The 17,968-nt window shown below is 41.4% G+C and overlaps 2 protein-coding genes across 3 annotated transcripts; both read left to right on the top strand.

Annotated features, from left to right (window-relative positions):
* Positions 1-16: 16 nt before the first annotated feature.
* Positions 17-4,268, top strand: ncdn (neurochondrin). Its single transcript, XM_058046271.2, has 8 exons — positions 17-109; positions 276-484; positions 666-1,647; positions 2,066-2,235; positions 2,303-2,541; positions 2,595-2,810; positions 2,901-3,043; positions 3,841-4,268. Exons 2-8 carry the CDS (start codon positions 284-286, stop codon positions 4,260-4,262), a joined length of 2,373 nt encoding a protein of 790 aa, XP_057902254.2. The 5' UTR covers positions 17-109; positions 276-283; the 3' UTR covers positions 4,263-4,268.
* Positions 4,269-5,288: 1,020 nt separating this feature from the next.
* tfap2e (transcription factor AP-2 epsilon) lies at positions 5,289-17,819 on the top strand. 2 transcript variants are annotated; one of them, XM_058047083.2, is made up of 7 exons: positions 5,289-5,433; positions 6,200-6,643; positions 9,186-9,240; positions 11,817-12,048; positions 14,478-14,596; positions 15,772-15,910; positions 16,716-17,819. In XM_058047083.2, the coding sequence occupies exons 1-7, from the start codon at positions 5,377-5,379 to the stop codon at positions 16,978-16,980; spliced, it is 1,311 nt and encodes a 436-aa protein (XP_057903066.1). In that variant the 5' UTR covers positions 5,289-5,376; the 3' UTR covers positions 16,981-17,819. The 2 variants fall into 2 exon arrangements, with proteins under 2 accessions (XP_057903066.1, XP_057903067.1); XM_058047084.2 differs by lacking the exon at positions 5,289-5,433 and adding an exon at positions 5,698-5,940.
* Positions 17,820-17,968: the final 149 nt, after the last annotated feature.

Genomic DNA, 17,968 nt, shown 5'->3' with positions numbered 1-17,968 from the left:
TTGGCTGGCTTATTTTGTTGGAGCGTTTCTATTGGCTATGGGTTGCTTTATTCTGACACGTATCCGGTCAGACCTTACGAGTGAAACGCAAAGAAAGTCTGTCATCCATGTAAGTTATTTTTTTAAAACTCTTTCACTTTATTAATTTATTTATGTACCTTTGATGATGAATTAAATGATCTACCAGTACGTTATATCTCAGTGTTGCTCACTAAAGCTTTTCTTATTCAATTTTCACTCATTTCACTTTATCTATGCGTGTTGTGTTGACACAGTGAAGGCCATGATGGCTGGCTGTGCTACACTTGACGTGAGCAGTCAGCTCTCTGGAAGTGAGGAACACCGAGGAGAAGACTGTGGAGGAGATTCAGACAAGGAGGAAGGAGATGGTTTGACGGACGCTAAGAGAGAAGTGTTGGAGAGATGTCTTCACGCCCTCAACCACGCTAAGAATGACAGCCACACGTTAGCTGCACTTCTCTTGGTGATTATGCATCTCTCATTCATTTCTATTACACATGACATGATAATACACTTAAAAAACATAATTAACGCGATTTTAATTGATTGATTAATTCATGGCAGGATTTAAAAAAAATTTGGACCCAAAATTTGTGCTTTTTATAGCATTTCAGTTTTTTGTATTCTCCACTTTCCCCCCTCAGATCACACGTTTGTGTCCTGCTAGCCAACTGGACAAACCCACCTTGAGGCGCATCTTTGAAGCCGTGGGTGTCAATCTTCCCGCTCGGCTACTGGTCACTGCGGTGCGTGGAGGCGGGGAACCCGGTTTGCCCCCTCACGAGCTCCTTTCATTGGGTACGGCTCTGTTGTCTGCCCTGAGCACGGATTCAGACATGGCCTCGCAGCCTCAGCTCCTCGCTACAGTCCCTCTACTGCTGGAAATCCTAGCACATGGTCCCACCAACCTAGAACAGACACAGAACCCGCATGGAAGGATGGAGAAAAGTCCGGAAAACAACGCTGGCAATGAGGCTAAGCAAAATGGTCACGATGCAACAAATGCACCTGAAGAAACTGCATCTCCTGCAAAGCTTGACGAGGCTATGGCTTCCGACTGCTACCAGGTGCTGACAGCAGTGCACGCCCTTCCCAGAGGTCCTGAGCAGCTGTTGAGTCGGGGTGCTGTTCCTGCTCTATGCCAGGCCGTGGAACGGAACCAGACCTTCAGCCAGAAGATGGCTATTCCTTTACTTGTTTGTCTACTGGCCGGTAAAACCAAAGACAAAGCGTGGAGCAAACACTCGCCAGAACTGTTGACTCTGCTGGTGACGATGTCCAAAGACTTCTGCACAGCGACAGGCCAGACCAGGTTGGATATGTGCTCCCAGTTGGTCCATTTTCTACCCCCAGCGGGGGGAGCGGTAGAGAAGGAGACACTGAGGGAAGTGATAAGCAGAGTGTGGGGGGAACTACGACCTATGATGCAGGCCAAAATGACACCAAGACAAATCGGGCCAGTGTTGGTCCTCAGTGCTTGTCTGCTTGATTTATCCGGATGGGAGCTAGCCGGACCGCCAAAGTTCTGCTGCTTACTGGTGAATCGGGCTTGTGTGGAGGTCAGAATGGGTTTGGAGGAACCGCCTGGCAACGATCTGAGCCGAGAGCTGCAGGACACACTCACAGGTAGTTAAACACACATTAGCGCTGTCTCAAAGTTGGGCATGTTTCCGAGCACACTGAATCTTCCATCCATCCATTTTCCTCCGCTTATCCGTGTCCGGGTCGTGGGGGCGGCAGTCTTAGTAAGGAAGCCCAGACTTACCGGTGCCCGGCCACCTCCTCCAGCTCCACCGGGAGGACACCAAGGCGTTCCCAGGCCAGCTGTGAGACATAATCCCTCCAGCGTGTCCTAGGTCTGCCCCGGGGCCTTTTCCCGGCTGGGCATGCCCGTAACACCTCACTCGGGAGGCGTCCGGGAGGCATCCGGACTAGATGCCCGAGCCACCTCAACTGGAGAAGCGGCTCCGAATGACTGAGCTCCTCACCCTAACCTTCTCCCTTGAATCTTAATGTTTTTAAAATGCATGCCGTTATTCACTAGGTTGCTACCGGATCATGGAGGCCGCCATCGAGCAGGCCTGCAGCCCAGCCGTCACACCCACGGCGGCACCGACTCAGGGTGCTGTCTCCAGCCTCAGTCTCCAGCAGAGCAGGCAGGTCCTCGGCGTGCTGGAGGAGGCCTTCTCGGCTTTAATGTACCACCTGCAGCAGGTGAGAGGTTGACTTTGAGATGCTCCTGCATTAACTAATTCAACTTTATCTTCTTCCTCCTTTCAAGGTGGACCCTACCCGTTATGGTGAACCTTTTATTTTCGCTACATTCCGCTGCCTGTGCTCATGGCTGGCTGAGGAGACTTCCTGTCTGAAGGAGGAAGTGACCAAGGTGCTGCCGGTCCTCATCGACTACTCAAGGAGCCACCTGCTGACCGAGAGCTCTGAGCGGGGCCTCTCCGACTGGATGGACAAGATGTCTGTTGCTGATGCGAGCGGGTCGTGGACGGGCAAAGAGGCGCTAAGGTACTAGAAGAGTCCGCTTCAGTTGACGTTTTTTGATAACAGATCTTCTCCAGGTACCTCCTGCCGGCTCTGTGTCATCTCTCTGCCGAGGAAGGTCCCCGTAAGGTGCTGCTCACCCTCGACACCCCGGCCTTGTTGGTGAAGTACCTGTCGCACAGTTTCAGTTCCTTGAAGGGGAAAAATGCAGTGTCCTTAGCGAGGGACCCCAGCATGGAGACAGCCTGCTCGGCCCTCCTTAACTTTGCCGTCACTGAACCTGAAAGAGTCAGGTATCTGCTTCTGAAGTATCACTCGAAACCTGACTGTTTCGAATGAGACTTCCCTGGCGGTTTTATAGTATCTTTTATATTGTTTTCTAGGAAGGACCAATCTTTCAGAAGTCTGGAGACGCACTTAAGTGAAGCACTTCCTGTTTTGGTGCACAAACAGAGCCTCCTTGTTCTTGCAGCTAATTACTGCACTTTGGGTTTGATGATTGGCAGGCTGAAATCAGCTCCGACAGGTAAATAAGCCTTTTATTTACATGCAAATACACAGTGTGCAAGTGATGTGTTAAAGATATATACTATGTAGAGTATATACCATACAATTAGGTTGATACTTTTTTTTTTGTAATAATACCTGACGATATTAACTGTTGGCCCTCAACAGGGATTTATTGCCCTCTGCTGGCCATTGTTAGAAATGACGTCTCTCTAATGTATTAAGTCATTCATTTTCTACCGCTTCTCCTCACGAGGGTCGCGGGGGGTGCTGGAGCCTATCCCAGCTGTCTTTGGGCAAGAGGTGGGGTACACCCTGGACTGGTCGCCAGCCAGTCACACGGCACATATAGACAAACAACCATTCACACTCACATTCATACCTATGGACAATTTGGAGTCTCTAATTAACCTAGCATGTTTTTGGAATGTGGGAGGAAACCGGAGTACCCACGCATGCACGGGGAGAACATGCAAACTCCACACAGAGATGGCCGAGGGTGGAATTGAACCCTGGTCTCCTAGCTGTGAGGTCTGCGCGCTAACCACTCGACCGCCAAGCAGCCCGTCTCTCTAATGTAAACAACTTAATTGACAGTTGTTCCCTGTATTTCTACATTGGCCACTAGGTGTCAGTAATTGTTCGGTGAGACAGGCACTGGTCTTGTTTCCCTAGGGAACACATTTACTGTGACACTGCTCCAGCAGAAGTTTTATTGAGTCTTAAATGGCTAATTCACTTTTGGTTGGTTTTAGGACAAATTAACCACGTCAAATGTAAGAATAAAAAAATAATGTTCTACCTTTCCGTCTCCAGGTTCAGCTGAGGCAGGTCAGAGGCGTTTCTTCTCCACTGCCCTCCGCTTCCTCCACAGCGCCTTAGACTCGGACCCCAGCCTGGGACCAGCCAAGCTGAGCCCCGCCTGGGAGGACAGCTGGGACGAGGTAGCCGAGCTCTGGAGGTTGGGTGTGCAGGCCCTGGGAGGCTGCGTGCGCGCTCAGACTTGGATCACAGTGTTGATCCGAGAGGAAAATTGGCTGAGGAACACGCTGGGCATCCTGGGGCCGTGTAGCGCACTGCCGGACCAGCACACGCAGGAGGCGCTGGAGGAGGCGCTGTGCGCTGTGGCGGACCGGTGCCCTCTCTGCAAACAGGACATTAGTGATGCAATGAGGAGATACGATAAAGGAGCTTTGAGCTGCATGAGGAACCTGAAGAAGGCTGTGGGAGTAAAATGAAGGGGGGAGGGGGAAACATTCATTCATTCATTTTCTACCGAGGGAAAAAACATAATTAATAAAAATAACTCAAGCTAAGGTGCAGCAGTCTCATATGGATAAGTGTTGTACCAAATATTAATTACACGTCTTGTACTTGAATGACATTTAATAAAGAATTATTTTCTTATGGAACATAAACCCTTGCTTTGTTTTGCCTATGTTTTTTGTTTTTTTTAAATCCCAAAACAGTTACATTCAGTTACATTACACCCACTTGAACCTGTTTTAAATTAAAAGCTAAAATAGCAAAATTAATAGTTTTTATATGGCTTGTTCAACGTTCAATATCAAGTATTAAAAGTCAAGATGTTTCTCTTACAAATAACCACCTTATTGTTGTGAATTGCGAGTTCATTTTAAATATTTTTTCCAAATTTTGTTCAATTAGGGAAAGAGTAAATAGTATATTAATGTAAAAAATAACGAACCGTTGACCTTTTTACAGTAATATGCCGCCTTCACATTAGCCATATTCTTTGCTAGCAAAACTTTACTCTTCTTCGGATTTGGTCTGAAATGTAATTGGGATTAGCGCCCCCTGGCGGAAGAGTTGTTACACGTCACTTTCCAACGCTATGGACATACAGAAAAGGGAGGTGGCTTCCTGTTACACCACTAGATGGCGGAATAACACCTATTCTGACTTCTTGCTTCTCGAGTTATTTACAATACATTTAATTTTAAGACATTGAAAATTATTGCAGTTCATCTAAAGCAGTAAAAAAACTCATATTTTTATATTTAAAAAATATAAAAATATAAATAGTGCTTTTAATATTTTGGTTTAGTTCGATCAGTATTCTTTTATTGCACCTTAGTATCTAAAAAACACTATTTTAATTGTTAATTTCACCCCAAAAAAACTACTTTCCCCCTATTAGTACGTCTCCCTCCCTCTTGACTACACTCCACACACTTCCCGCCCTCTTTTCTTTACAATTCAACCCCCACCCTCCTCCTCCCCCAGTCCTCGCTACTCTTCAAACTCCTGCATAGTGTGACACACTAACTCACTTCTCTCCTGCACCTCTCCATCCCTCCTTAAACCCTTCTGCTACATCCTTCCTGGTGGATGGTACATCCAGGAACCATGCTCTGGAAGGCCAGGAACAAGACTGATGGCATGCAGGTAAAAATATTAAAAAATGAAGATTGTGTATTTATGTGGATAGATGTAAGTAAAAACTTTTTTTTTGTAAAAAAAAATGCAATTAATCAGGTCAATGTGATTGCATGGAAGCAGTTTGTTGTTTAAAGGCATGCAAGAAGGCACTAATTGAATGAATATATCTCTTTAAGAGAAGTGGACCCTGTCGACCCCTCCCCTTATTCTAGCAGCTGCAGCCAACCTATAAGTAGTGCCTTCATGGAGAGCATCCTTGCATGTGTGTGTTCAATGTGTGTGTCCGTGCAGCAACATCTCTACTTGTGCGTAAAAGGAAGCCAAAGAAAAGTCATTAAGTCTTATTACTATTATTATTATTATTATATTATTATTATTATGGAGTCGTGAAAAGAAGCTGGATTAATTTTGGAATTTTGGTGATACCTTGGAAGATTAAGCATCCGGTTGATTTTTGACGGCTGGGGGTGTTGTGAGTGGGTCCAGATGTTAATCCACACCTATTCGGCTATGGTGAGTGTGGGATTTTTTGCTTTGTGCAAAAAAAAAGTGACGCAAAAATTGATTATTTTGCAGCTTTTCAATGATAAAAAAAGCAAACAAGAGAAAAGTGCATGTGTCAAATAACGGGTCACATTGATCTGGATGACCCAGGTCTAATTGTCAAAATCTAATTGTCAGGAGCCGAAATTGAGAATATAACACAAATTTAAGAACTATTAAAAAATATATATTATCATAATTCATAAATGGAGTTTTTTTGTGCTTTCAGGACCGCGCAGACGGACTTAGCAGCTCCTCACCAAGCGGCCGCCTCTCCCAACTGTCCTCCCTCAACCAGGCCGCCTACTCGTCGGCTCCCCCGCTATGCCACACTCCGGCCTCCGACTTCCAGCCTCCGTATTTCCCTCCCCCGTACCCCCAGTCCTCCCTGTCGTACTCCCAAAGCCAGGACTCGGCCTACTCCCACCTGTCGGACCCTTACCCTTCCATCAACTCCATCCATCAACACCAACAAGCCGCGTGGCACTCCCAGAGGTCACGCTCCGAGGATGGGGGGCTCCTGTCTCAAACACACAGGGCTCTCGGGCTCGACCCCCGGCGGGAGTACCCGGCAGTCCCACGCCTGCTGCACGGTCTCGGGGAAGGGGGTGCCGCTCTTGGGGATGGTCCTCTCGGGATGCACCTGGGACATCACGGCCTGGAAGAACTACAGGTGACATTTTTTTTCTTTCTTTTTCGCTTGGAATGTTGGAACTGTTTGATAAAAGTCATATTAGTCAAAATGTCATATTTTGTTTCAGGTTTTAAAATGAGAACGATTAAGTATAAAGTATAAAATGCCTCGTCTCGAAGCCAAGACAGTTTCAAATAAAAACATACGGCATCATTCAATACATTACAAAATACAAATAATAAAACGGTAATAATGATAATAAAATGTACCTTATTGAGACAAAGAATAAAGTCATAATAATAATATAATATTATTATATCACATATTATTATAATTTAATAATATAATTATTATATAATAATAATACAATTATTATTCAATAACAATAATATCAGTATTATTTAATAATAATATGTAATAATAACAATATTTAATAATAATAATATTTCAATAATAATGACTTCAAATTTTAATTTAAAGTAGAATAACGATATGTAAGCTTATTTAGATAGAAAATGCCCCCCTCCCCCGATTATTGCACTAAAAAAAATACTTCCTATATTGAAAAAATGGGCTATAAATGTGGATTCATATTTGTTAACAAACAAAGAGTGAAATATGGGAATTATATTTAATAAAAAAATAGAAGCAAAAATAATCTTATATGTCATTTTTAACACAATAGCTATTTTAATCGGTCATTTCGGCCCTCAACTTGAATTACAAAGTTGATTAAATAAGGGAAATACATGCAAATAAATCACACGCTTAGCCCTGTGTACCATTTTTTGGAGGGGGGTCTTGGGGGGTAGTTTACAAGGTTTATAGAGCAGTCAGCTTCCCCGCAGCAGGTGCAGCTGCAGACGCAGTTTGTTGCCAGTGTTTGCTGCAGCACAAACACACCGAGACCAATTGATGTGCACGCTCATTATTAAGGAAAAGCGACTTGGGATGGGAGGGGGGCGGGGGGGGGGGGGGCAAAGAAGGAGTCAAGGCGGGCATGTCGCCGCTAAACGGAGGGCCTTGCTTGACAAGCATCTTGACTTGATGAATGAATCTTTTAAAACCTCCGCCACAAAAGGACGACACGTCGTTTTAGGACAGATGCATGAAATGGCTTTAAATAAAATAACCTTGCATTGATTAACTTGCATTTGTGGACACAATAAAGGATTTAAAAAAGTGGTAGACAGCATATTAATATGAACATTGTTCCCATTATTTTAATTTTGTTGTGTTTATTTTCATTATTTAGATTTTACGTCATAGGAAAATACTTTTATTTTTTTTATTTTGCACACAAATGCTTGATTATTTACTGCATAATAACACGGATGGGAATGTTTTCATGTGTGTTATTCTATTTTTTTTGTCTCTATTTGCATTTTGATGTGACTCCAAATTGTCCATAGGTATGAATGTGAGTGTGAATGGTTGTTTGTCTATATGTGCCCTGTGATTGGCTGGCGACCAGTCCAGGGTGTACCCCGCCTCTCGCCCAAAGACAGCTGGGATAGGCTCCAGCACCCCTCTTGTGAGGAAAAGCGGTAGAAAATGAATGAATGAATGTCATTTCTACAACATGCCGCATGCCAATGAAAAACAAATAAGGCCCCCGAGCCACGCTTTGGACACCATTGTTTCACTTTTTCAACTCTAGGAGGAGCCTAGGAGCAAAAAAAACAAACAAACAAAAAAAAAGTACTTTACCGGTTAATATTGCACATTTATTGCTTATTTATTTTGTATTATATTATTATTTGTAGTGAGGTTGCACGGCAGTCGAGTGGTTAGCGCAGAGACCAGGGTTCTCCCTGTGCATGCGTGTTTTTTTTCCGGGTACTCCGGTTTCCTTCCACATTCCAAAAACATGCTAGGTTAAATTCATTCATTCATTTTCTACCACTTTTCCTCACGAGGGTCGCGGGGGGTGCTGGAGCCTATCCCAGCTGTCTTCGGGCGAGAGGCGGGGTACACCCTGGACTGGTGGCCAGCCAATCACAGAGCACATATAGACAAACAACCATTCACACTCACATTCATACCTATGGACAATTTGGAGTCGCCAATTAACCTAGCATGTTTTTGGAATGTGGGAGGAAACCGGAGTACCCGGAGAAAACCCACGCATGCACGGGGAGAACATGCAAACTCCACACAGAGATGGCCGAGGGTGGAATTGAACCCTGGTCTCCTAGCTGTGAGATCTGTGCGCTAACCACTCGACCGCCGTGCCGCCCCGCTAGGTTAAATTGACGACTCCAAATTGTCCATAGGTATGAATGTGAGTGTGAATGGTTGTTTGTCTATATGTGCCCTGTGATTGGCTGGCGACCAGTCCAGGGTGTACCCCGCCTCTTGCCTGAAGTCAGCTGGGATAGGCTCCAGCACCTCCCCGTGACCCTCGTGAGGATAAGCAGTAGAAAATGAATGAATGAATATTATTTGTAGTGTAATTCTGGAATTAAGGTGGACTGATTCAACTGGCTTTTAAAGGGAAAAGCTATGTGTGTGTGTGTGTGTGTGTGTGTGGGCTATAAGGCCGGGTGGATAAATGATAGTGACTGTCTGTCTGACACAGGGAATGGAGGAAGGATCAGCCTTGGGCATCCTGGACCACTCTGTCATTAAAAAAGGTAAGCTGAGTGTGTGTGTGTGTGTGTGTGTGAGGAGAAAGATGGAGCGTGCAGGTTTGTGTCCACCTATATAATTGTGCTATACATGCTGAAGGGGGTTTTGTGTTTAGTAGGAGCGCTCCAACACCAGTCTTGCCTTGCTGTCACACACACACACACACACACACACACACACACACACTATAAATAATTCTGTTTTGCTATTTCATTTGAAGTCAAGAAGTCCTCTAATACTCAGCTGCAGACTTTCACCCCAAAGGCACACATTCTTAATGAACTGTTCATGGTCATATGAGAGAGAGAGAGAGAAGGAAGGGGGGGGGATTAAAGTGAAGAGGAAGGAGAAGTGGGCCAAAGAGGGGAAAAAAAAGAGGGAGATAATAAAAGCAGAGTTGAGGGGGAAACGTTGCAAGAGCGGCGTGGTGTTATTATTACTGATACCAGAGTGGCGCTTTTTTTTTTCCCGACGAGACGCATTGGAAACGTCAAGTATGATACAAGCGAGAGGACAAATTGGCTGAAAGAGTCACAGTATTGTTGTTGCTGCTGGACTACCCAGCATACCTTGAGGGCATTTAGAAAGTTTAAAGTTTACGTGGTAAAGTCACGTGGTATGTTTAGATTTATGGGATGCGTTAACTTGCTGTGGATGCGTCGCGTTTTCATTTTGTCGCACCGTGAGCGAGTGTGGGGTCCTGTTTGATGACCATCTCAAACTTTTTGACTGGCGGGTGGGTTCTAAAAATTTGGTGGAGTGGGCCCGCCTATGTATAAGTCATCAAACAGAACCGCTGACTTGCTCACGGTGCGACGAAACACAGAAACATGACACATCCACAGCAAGTGAACGCATCACATAAATCAACTACTACTCAACATTGATGCAATACTGTACAAGTATACAGTATATCAGGCAGTCAGAATTTGGTATGTAGTATTCTACACCAGACTGGAAGTACTGTACAGCAACAAGCGCACTTATATTATAGTATTATATATTATATTATAGTAACGCACTTATAGTGCGTTTATATTATGTCTTATTTTCTACTATGTCTACCATATTGGGTAATATGAGCGTAAAGGTGACTGTAGGGGTGTTATTCTATGTCTAGAGGGCTCTAATCATTAAAAAAACGTATTTAGAAGGTGGCAAACAGGTTTTCTAAGCTATAACTACAACATATTTGATTTATAAATAAGGAATCCTACTTTGTGGAAATTCACTTATCACGGTCGGGTATGGAAACAATTAAAAAGTTGTGTTTTTATTAGTTATTAGCGTCAACCTTTTCATCACTTTAGATTTTGGCAATAAAATCGTAAATTTAGGACAAACTCACAATATTGCGAGAAAGTCATACATTTACAATTTCTTTCTCGCTAATTTAAAAGTTTTATTTCACGTTTTAATCTATTTTACTTGACATTGTGCCCATTGACTTTATTTTTTTTTAAAGGGCAAAGGAGATATTGCGGTGTTTTTTGCGGAAAAAAAATCACGAAAATTGACAATTTTTTTTGTGAATTTACAATTTCTTTCTCGCTAATTTACAAGTTTTATTTCACGTTTTAATCTATTTTACTTGACATTGTGCCCATTTACTTTATTTATTTTTTTAAAAAAAGGGCAAAGGCAATATTGCGGTGTTTTTTGTGAAAAAAATCACGAAAATTGACAATTTTTTTCTTGTGAATTTACAATTTCTTTCTCGCTAATTTACAAGTTTTATTTCACGTTTTAATCTATTTTACTTGGCATTGTGCCCATTGACTCTATTTTTTTTTTAAAGGGCAAAGGCAATATTGCGGTGTTTTTTGCGGAAAAAAAATCACGAAAATTGACAATTTTTTTTGTGAATTTACAATTTCTTTTTCGCTAATTTACAAGTTTTATTTTACGTTTTGATCTATTTTACTTGACATTGTGCCCATTGACTCTATTTTTTTTAAAGGGCAAAGGCAATATTGCGGTGTTTTTTGCGAAAAAAAATCACGAAAATTGACAATTTTTTTGTGAATTTACAATTTCTTTCTCGCTAATTTACAAGTTTTATTTTACGTTTTGATCTATTTTACTTGACATTGTGCCCATTTACTTTATTAATTTTTTTTAAAAAAAGGACAAAAGCAATATTGCGGTGTTTTTGGCGGGAAAAAAAAAATCACGAAAATTGACAATTTTTTTCTTGTGAATTTACAATTTCTTTCTTGCTAATTTACAAGTTTTATTTCACGTTTTAATCTATTTTACTTGACATTGTGCCCATTTACTAAATTTTTTTAAAAAAAATTTTGCTGCCGGCCACTAAAAGAAGAGTGCCACAGTTTGGATGTCGCTGCATTAAGTAAGGACTATTACTGTAGGAGGAACCCAGGAGCAAAAAAAAAAAATACTCAGGACTGTGGGTCTTTTTCACTAGCAGTTGACATAAGACAATCAACAAGCACCCCTCCACAATAAGAGCTGTCACCCGTGGGGGAATGCGACACTGAATAGATTGGACAAGAGTGGAAAGTAGACATTTGAGGTGGTCGGCATCCTCGGACCTCACCGACTTCTCTTCGCTTTCCAGTTCCTATCCCATCCAAGCTAAACGGCTCGGCCCTGTCGGCCTTGTCCATCTGTAAGGACGGTCTCACCATGGGCGGCGTGTCCAACCCGGCCGAGGTTTTCTGTTCGGTGCCGGGTCGCCTCTCGCTGCTCAGCTCCACCTCCAAGTACAAGGTGACGGTCGGGGAGGTGCAGCGACGGCTCTCCCCGCCAGAGTGCCTCAACGCCTCTCTGCTGGGCGGCGTCCTTCGCAGGTGAGTGATGGTGGCGCCATTACTCTGAAAATTCAATGCAAACGTTAGTGTGGCGAGGAGAAGAAAAGTCATACAGTGGTTTGGACGGATGAATAAATACTGCAGGCTGACAATACTATTCTATCAAAAAATTGTAATATTACAATATTAAACTTGTAATATTACCTTTGACCTTGTCATAATTTTATATTTCAACAATAAAGTTGTAAATTTAAGACAAAGTCTTACATTTTGGAAAAAAAACTCAGGCATTACATGCAGGCATTGCTTGAGACAACTATGAAAAGGGCAAAGGTAATCTTTTTTTGGCGTAAATAAAAAAAATTTTCCCCGGAAATTTACAATAATTTTTCTCACAAATGTACTGTTTTTCCTACATACATTTATTAATAAAATCGTAATATTATGTGTCATACATGTGACTATTAGGGCCACATTGAAAAAAACCCATGAGATATTGAAAAAAAATTAACTTTGCCCTTTTCATAATCTTAGATTTCGACAAAGAAGTTCTAAAGTCTTAAATTTACGATGAAAAACTCATCATATTATGAGAATAAAGTCATGAATTTACGAGAAAAAAAACTCAGGCATTACTTGAGACAACTATGAAAAGGGTAATCTTATTTTTGATGTAAATTTGCAAGATTTTTTGCATGAATTCTGAATAAATTCGTAACTTTGTGTCATCTTGTCATACGTATGAGTATCAGTACAACTTTGAGAAAATAGCTAATAAATTTACGAAAACAAAACTTGTAAATTTATGAGAAAAAAACATCGTACAAACTCGTAAAATTACCTTTGCCCTTTTCATAATCTTTGATTTCGACAATGAAGTTATAAAGTCTTAAATTTACGACAAAAAACTCATAATATTATGAGAATAAAGTCATGAATTTACGAGGAAAAAAACTCAGGTATTACAGGCATTGCTTGGCGTAAATTTGCAAGATTTTTTGCATGAATTCTGAATAAATTCGTAACTTTGTGTCATCTTGTCATACATGTGAGTATTTGGACCACTTTGAGAAAATAGCTAATAAATTTACGAAAAAAACATCGTACATTTACGAGAAAAATAACTTGTACATTTATGAGAAAATAATTGTACATCTACAAAAAAATAACTCATAACATTACCTTTGCCCTGTTCATCATTTTAGATTTCGACAATAAAATCGTAAATTTAGGACAAACTCAATATTGCGAGAATAAAGTCGTACATTTATGAGAAAAAATTCAAGCATTACAGGCATTGCTTGAGACAGCTATTAAAAGGGCAAAGGCGATATTGTGGTGTTTTTTGCGTAAATTTTTTTTTTCGCAAAAATCTTTTTTTTCTTGTGAATTTCCTATTTCTTTCTCGCTAATTTACAAGTTTTATTTCATATGAATAAAGTCGTAAAAATTAAAAGTCGTACGAAAATAAAGCTTAGCTGTTCAGGGAGGAAGGAAACTTTCCTCTCGCTTCAGTCAATATTTTATTTAGAACATGGCAGCAAAACTTCTGCCTTCCTTGCCCCGCCCACTCTCGGGCAATACCTGCAACATAAAGTTCCAAGTTGTCCCTCGTAAATCGCAAATATACGACTTTATTCTTGTAATAGTACATATATCGGGCGGCATGGTGGTCTAGGGGTTAGCGCGCAGACCTCACAGCTAGGAGACCAGGGTTCAATTCCACCCTCGGCCATCTCTGTGTGGAGTTTGCATGTTCTCCCCGTGCATGCGTGGGTTTTCTCCGGGTACTCCGGTTTCCTCCCACATTCCAAAAACATGCTAGGTTAATTGGCGACTCCAAATTGTCCATAGGTATGAATGTGAGTGTGAATGGTTGTTTGTCTATATGTGCCCTGTGATTGGCTGGCGACCAGTCCAGGGTGTATCCCGCCTCTCGCCCAAAGACAGCTGGGATAGGCTCCAGCACCCCCGCGACCCTCGTGAGGAAAAGCGGTAGAAAATGAATGAATGAATGAATAGTACATATATGGAAAAAGACCGCATGCTTCTGAACGCAGCTCTTCAGAGTAAAAGCACTTCAAATGTGTTAACGGTTGAGGTCAGAGCGTAAAGGACCTAAAATGGGTCATGGGACCAAATCACAAGAACAGTAACGCTTTAATGAAAGCACGCCCTGGGGGGCGATTGAGCAACCTCTTGGAATGGCTCATTAAAGCATCGAAAGCCAAGTAAAAAGTTCTCCGTGGTGGAGACACAATCTAGCTGCTCTATATCTACGTATATATCTCTATATGTAAATAAAATATCTATACAGTAAATACAAGGAAGTTAAGGCAGGAAATAGAACATGCAAGATACTTTGGAGTGTTGACAGGGATCATAAGGAGATTTTATTGTGACACACACACACACACACACACACACACACACACACTAAAAAGTGTTCTGTCTCTACCTCCCCTCAGGGCCAAGTCCAAGAATGGTGGCCGCTGTCTGAGAGAGCGTCTGGAGAAGATTGGCCTCAACCTGCCCGCCGGGCGACGCAAGGCAGCTAACGTCACTCTGCTAACGTCTCTGGTGGAGGGTACGACACACACACACACACACACACACACACACAGAGTGTGACCTGCATATAAATAGACACAAAGAAATATCTTTGCATAGAACCAAAGAACAGAAGTCCAAATAAGAAAATGGCTGCACAGTGCATCACCTGACCTGACACTGTGACTTACACTTTAAAGCAGGGGTGTCCAAACTTTTTCCACCGAGGGCCATATTAGTGAAAACACAACGGATGTAAGATCAACTTTGACCCATATAAATGGGCTTAGAAGTTAGGTTTAGATTTATTATATTGTTATATTTCCTCATTTGAATAATGTTTTTATGAATGTGAGTGTGAATGGTTGTTTGTCTATATGTGCCCTGTGATTGGCTGGGCGACCAGTCCAGGGTGTACCCCGCCTCTCGCTCCCGAAGACAGCTGGGATAGGCTCCGGCACCCCCCGCGACCCTTGTGAGGAAAAAGCGGTAGAAAATGAATGAATGAATGAATAATGTTTTTATGTACAAATATTTTGATTTTGTTTTTGTAAAATTACTGGTTTTTCCCAAAATTTATTTCACTTTTTCTTTTCATTATCATGACTTTAATGTGATTTTTAAAAATGTTTTCCCCAACCAAAAATTTGTCTTTGTTTTTCATAATATTATGACTTAAAAAAAATATTTAATATTTTTTACTATATGCTACTTAAAATACTTTTCGTCATAATATTTATGAGTTTATTCTACTTTATTCTAGTTTACTTTTTCTGTCTTGGTATTTTGATTTTATTACCGTAAAATTTCAATAAATTTCTTCCCCTTCAGCTATTTAAATATTTTTTTTTACTTTATTCCTATAGTCTTCTGACTTTATTCTCTTAAAAATAGCATTTTCTGTTATTTTGTTTAGTAATTTTCCAACTATTTATACTTTTTTCTTGCTCATATTTACATTATATTTACATGCTATCATATTTCCCATCATATTTACATTTTTTCTTTTAACAGTATAACTTTTTCCGTAACCTAATTTTTCTAAAACTACAAATGTAATCAGTGTTTTGTTTCTCATATTACACTTTTTTTTTTAAATAGTGTATTTTTTCAAAAGACCTTATTTTTCCTCATATTATGGCATTTTGCTCATAAAATGACACTTTAGTATGGGCCCGTTGTGCCGAATTTAACAGCCGGTTTCTCCTCCAGGTGAGGCTGTCCATCTGGCGAGGGATTTCGGGTACGTGTGCGAGACCGAGTTCCCAGCCAGAGCCGCCGCTGAGTACCTGTGCAGGCAGAGCGAGCCCGACCAGCTCCCGACGCGACGGAGCATGCTGCTCGCCACCAAGTGAGTGGGACTTTCTATCTCGATTCCGAGCACGTATCATCGTAGCACAAAAATACTTAAATTAACTCAGGTGTGGGTAATGTTACTGTAATGCTTGTTGAGACACACAAGCACCAGACATGATGACCGGAAACAACAGGCTTCTATTGCAGGTTTCGATTATTCCACAACAGGCACCATAATCCCGAACACGGGTTACTGTTTCCACCATAACCCACGCCGAGCTAAGACTCGACTCCAAACCCCCGACGTCACTTCCTGTCTGCCCGCTTACTCAGCTCCTCTCGAACCAGTACACACGTTTACAGCATCACACACAAGTCTTATTTGATCTGATTATATCTAATATATTGGGTAATGTGAGCGTAAATGTGACTATAGGGGTGTTATTTCATGTCTAGAGGGCTCTAATGTTGAAAAGCTGATTTAGAAGGTTTTCTGTGCTTGTATGAAAATATTCCATTTATAAATGCAGAAATCCACTTATCAATTAAACACAATTTGTTTTTCAGGTGTGCAAAAAAGGGCAAAAATTTACAAAATTTTGCTAATATTTCTTAGTTTTATTACGATTCTATGTGAGGGAATTAAGCGTAACTTAATATTTGACTTGATATTTTGAAGCGCATGCAGCAGAGTTGTGAAAAAAAATTAATAAAGATTTAATTTAAAAAAACTGCACCAGGAGGTTGCCTACAGCCACAGCTGGTAATGCCACACTGCATATTTTGAGCTACATTGCATCGTTTTTTTTGGGACTCCAAAAATATCCGTCTCTTCACCTCCGCTTTTTTTCTTTTTCAAGGGAGATCTGTAAGGAGTTTGTGGACCTCATGTCCCAGGACCGCTCTCCGCTCGGGGGCAGCAGACCCACCCCGTGCCTGGAGCCAAGCCTCCAGGGGAGCCTCACCCACTTCAGCCTGCTCACCCACGGCTTCGGTACCCCGGCCATCTGCGCCGCGCTCTCCGCTTTCCAGAGCTACCTGATGGAGGCCATCAAAATGCTGGACAAGGGAGACGGGGGAGGGAAGAGCCACCACGACAAGGAGATGAAGCACCACCGTAAATAAGCAGGATGAGGACACGTAAACCGAGAACCCTCCTTGGACCCTTTTTGCTGAAGGAGGCCGGGCTTTTCTGCTCATATCTGTACTGTAACGTTTGTCCATAAACACCTCTCTTCAAAACGGACCTCTCCTCTCAGTAGCATCCACCTCAGGATGAGCTCCTACACATGGCAGTATTGTTTCATTCCATTTTTATTTTTATTTTTCATTTTTTGGTCATCAAGCGGATCTTTGGGACACGTATAAAAGCCATATCTGAGGCACATCTACTTGTAGTTCATAGCAGGGTGCTCATGGGAAATGGAGTTGCATGTGTCCTCGGTCGACAAAGGGGAGTCAAAAATGCAGCCTTTTATTTTGAAATTGTGCGTGTGGCGTATACATAAGTTAATAAGAGCGAATCATTTTGTACTTTCTGTGTATGTTTATTATTGTTATTACTGTTATTATTGTATTACGTCATAAATGTAATATATTATTAAAAAATGAAGAACGGATGTGAGCTTAATATCTTTATGCACCTTCAACCCCAATGCTTTTATTTTGATGACATTAGCTTTTTCCTGTGTTTACGTCCATATGTCTGTACTGTATACTAAATCTGGCAGCAAGGTCATAGCCTGGGATCCTGGGAACCCGTAAAAGCCTTATTATTTACTGATTAATCAATTAAGCTTCATTAATTAGCCAATGAAATGTTGAAGAATGCTTATTGCAACAAAAATGGAATGGCTTGTTATCAATAAAAAAAATAAAATACAAATGTAAAATATATGAATTTTACATTACTGAAGCTAAAAACGATTGCTTATAAATTAATACAAAATATACTATATATTAATATTTTTTTAAATAAAAAAATCACATTTTAAGACCAAATAAAATTAAATGTATTTAATTTTTTGCATTTTATGAAGCCTGAACTTGTTGCATATACAGTGAGAAATATATGTACCGTAATAATGGAATGGCTAGCAAACAAAGTAAATAT

This window comes from Doryrhamphus excisus, linkage group LG7 (genome assembly GCF_037039965.1).
Source record: "Doryrhamphus excisus strain RoL-2023G ecotype Guam linkage group LG7, RoL_Dexc_Guam_v1.1, whole genome shotgun sequence".
NCBI lineage: Eukaryota > Metazoa > Chordata > Actinopteri > Syngnathiformes > Syngnathidae > Doryrhamphus > Doryrhamphus excisus.
Note: the sequence above shows the minus strand (reverse complement) of the source record. Positions and strands in the feature narration are given on the sequence as shown.